This window comes from Penaeus monodon, chromosome 30, assembly GCF_015228065.2.
Source record: "Penaeus monodon isolate SGIC_2016 chromosome 30, NSTDA_Pmon_1, whole genome shotgun sequence".
NCBI classification, from domain to species: domain Eukaryota; kingdom Metazoa; phylum Arthropoda; class Malacostraca; order Decapoda; family Penaeidae; genus Penaeus; species Penaeus monodon.
Genome location: NC_051415.1, coordinates 21,987,828 through 21,988,967, shown reverse-complemented (window position 1 = coordinate 21,988,967; position 1,140 = coordinate 21,987,828). Strand labels below are relative to the sequence as shown.

The following is a 1,140-nucleotide window of genomic DNA, read 5'->3' as shown; positions in this document are numbered from 1 at the left end:
GTGGTAAAATATCCTAAAACTTTTCCGTTTTCTCGTTTCCCTGAGTCATCTATCCTTTCTCTTCGTCTTTATATTTCTCTTTTGATCCATTCATCCCACTTTCTTCTCATTCACTTCTGTAATCTCTCCCTCCTATCCTTTTTCCTTCTCCTTGAATCCATCTGCGCATTTTTTTTTTTTTTTGCTTTCTCTCTCCTTTAATCTCCCGCTCATCCTTTTCTTTCTCCCTCTCATTTAATCCATACCTACTGTCTTTTTCACTTTCTCTTTCCTTTAATCCATCCCTCCTATCCCTTTCTCTTTGTCTCTCTCCTCTAATTCATTCCTACTATCCTTTTTCTTTCCTTCCTTTAATCCCTCGCCCCTGTCCTTTTCTATTCCTTTCTCTCCTACGATACTTACAAGACCTGCAGCTTAGACAGCCCCGTGAAAGCATCGGCGGGGATGTAAGTGATCTTGTTATGGTGCAGAAGGAGATCCTGGAGAGATGGCGCTCCGACGAACTTGTTGTGTCCCAGGCTAGTGAGTGCGTTGTTACTCAGGTCGCTGTTGGAGACATGTAACAAATACTGTCTTATTTTGAGGTAAGAGGCTTTCCGTGGAAATATGGCCACTGTAAATAGTTATGTAGTGAGGTCTTTATAATTCGCCCTTTGGCACAACAGTGTCGCAATACAGTGGAGAGGAGACCTGCGTAGGTTACCATGGTAACGTCACATACTCACAGCAGTCTGAGATGTGAACAGTTAGTCAGTTGCGGGATGCTCGTGATGGAATTCAGATGAAGGTTCCTTTGAGAGAGAGAGAAAAAAAAAACACGGTTAGAATTTGCATACATCATATGATTATGATATCCACAATAACATACCATCGAGCGTTTGGGCTAAAACCTTGAAAACATATGCTTGGTTCCTATGCTCATTTATAATGACTGATCACTACAGAATCATGTGTTTGAACTTACAGGCTTAGCAACCTGGGCGTAAAAGAACACAGATTATCAGGGACGGACTTGAGGGATGCGCGGTCAATCCTCAGCAGTTCCAGGTTGTGAGTTCCGTTTAGGGAAGGAAACTCCTCCAGGTCTCGGATCTCCTTCAGGATGCTGGGGAGGAAAGAGGCCAGACGTAAAGTCTTATA

At 43.0% G+C, this 1,140-nt stretch overlaps 1 protein-coding gene across 1 annotated transcript in view; it reads right to left on the bottom strand.

The window, feature by feature from the left end:
* The window catches only part of LOC119592626 (follicle-stimulating hormone receptor-like), a gene marked incomplete at its 5' end in the record, with an annotated part of 23,693 nt that overhangs the window by 8,248 nt on the left and 14,305 nt on the right, over positions 1 to 1,140 (bottom strand). The window contains 3 exon segments of the mRNA XM_037941521.1: positions 403 to 546; positions 726 to 791; positions 965 to 1,105. Coding sequence (XP_037797449.1) covers positions 403 to 546; positions 726 to 791; positions 965 to 1,105 — 351 coding nt within the window.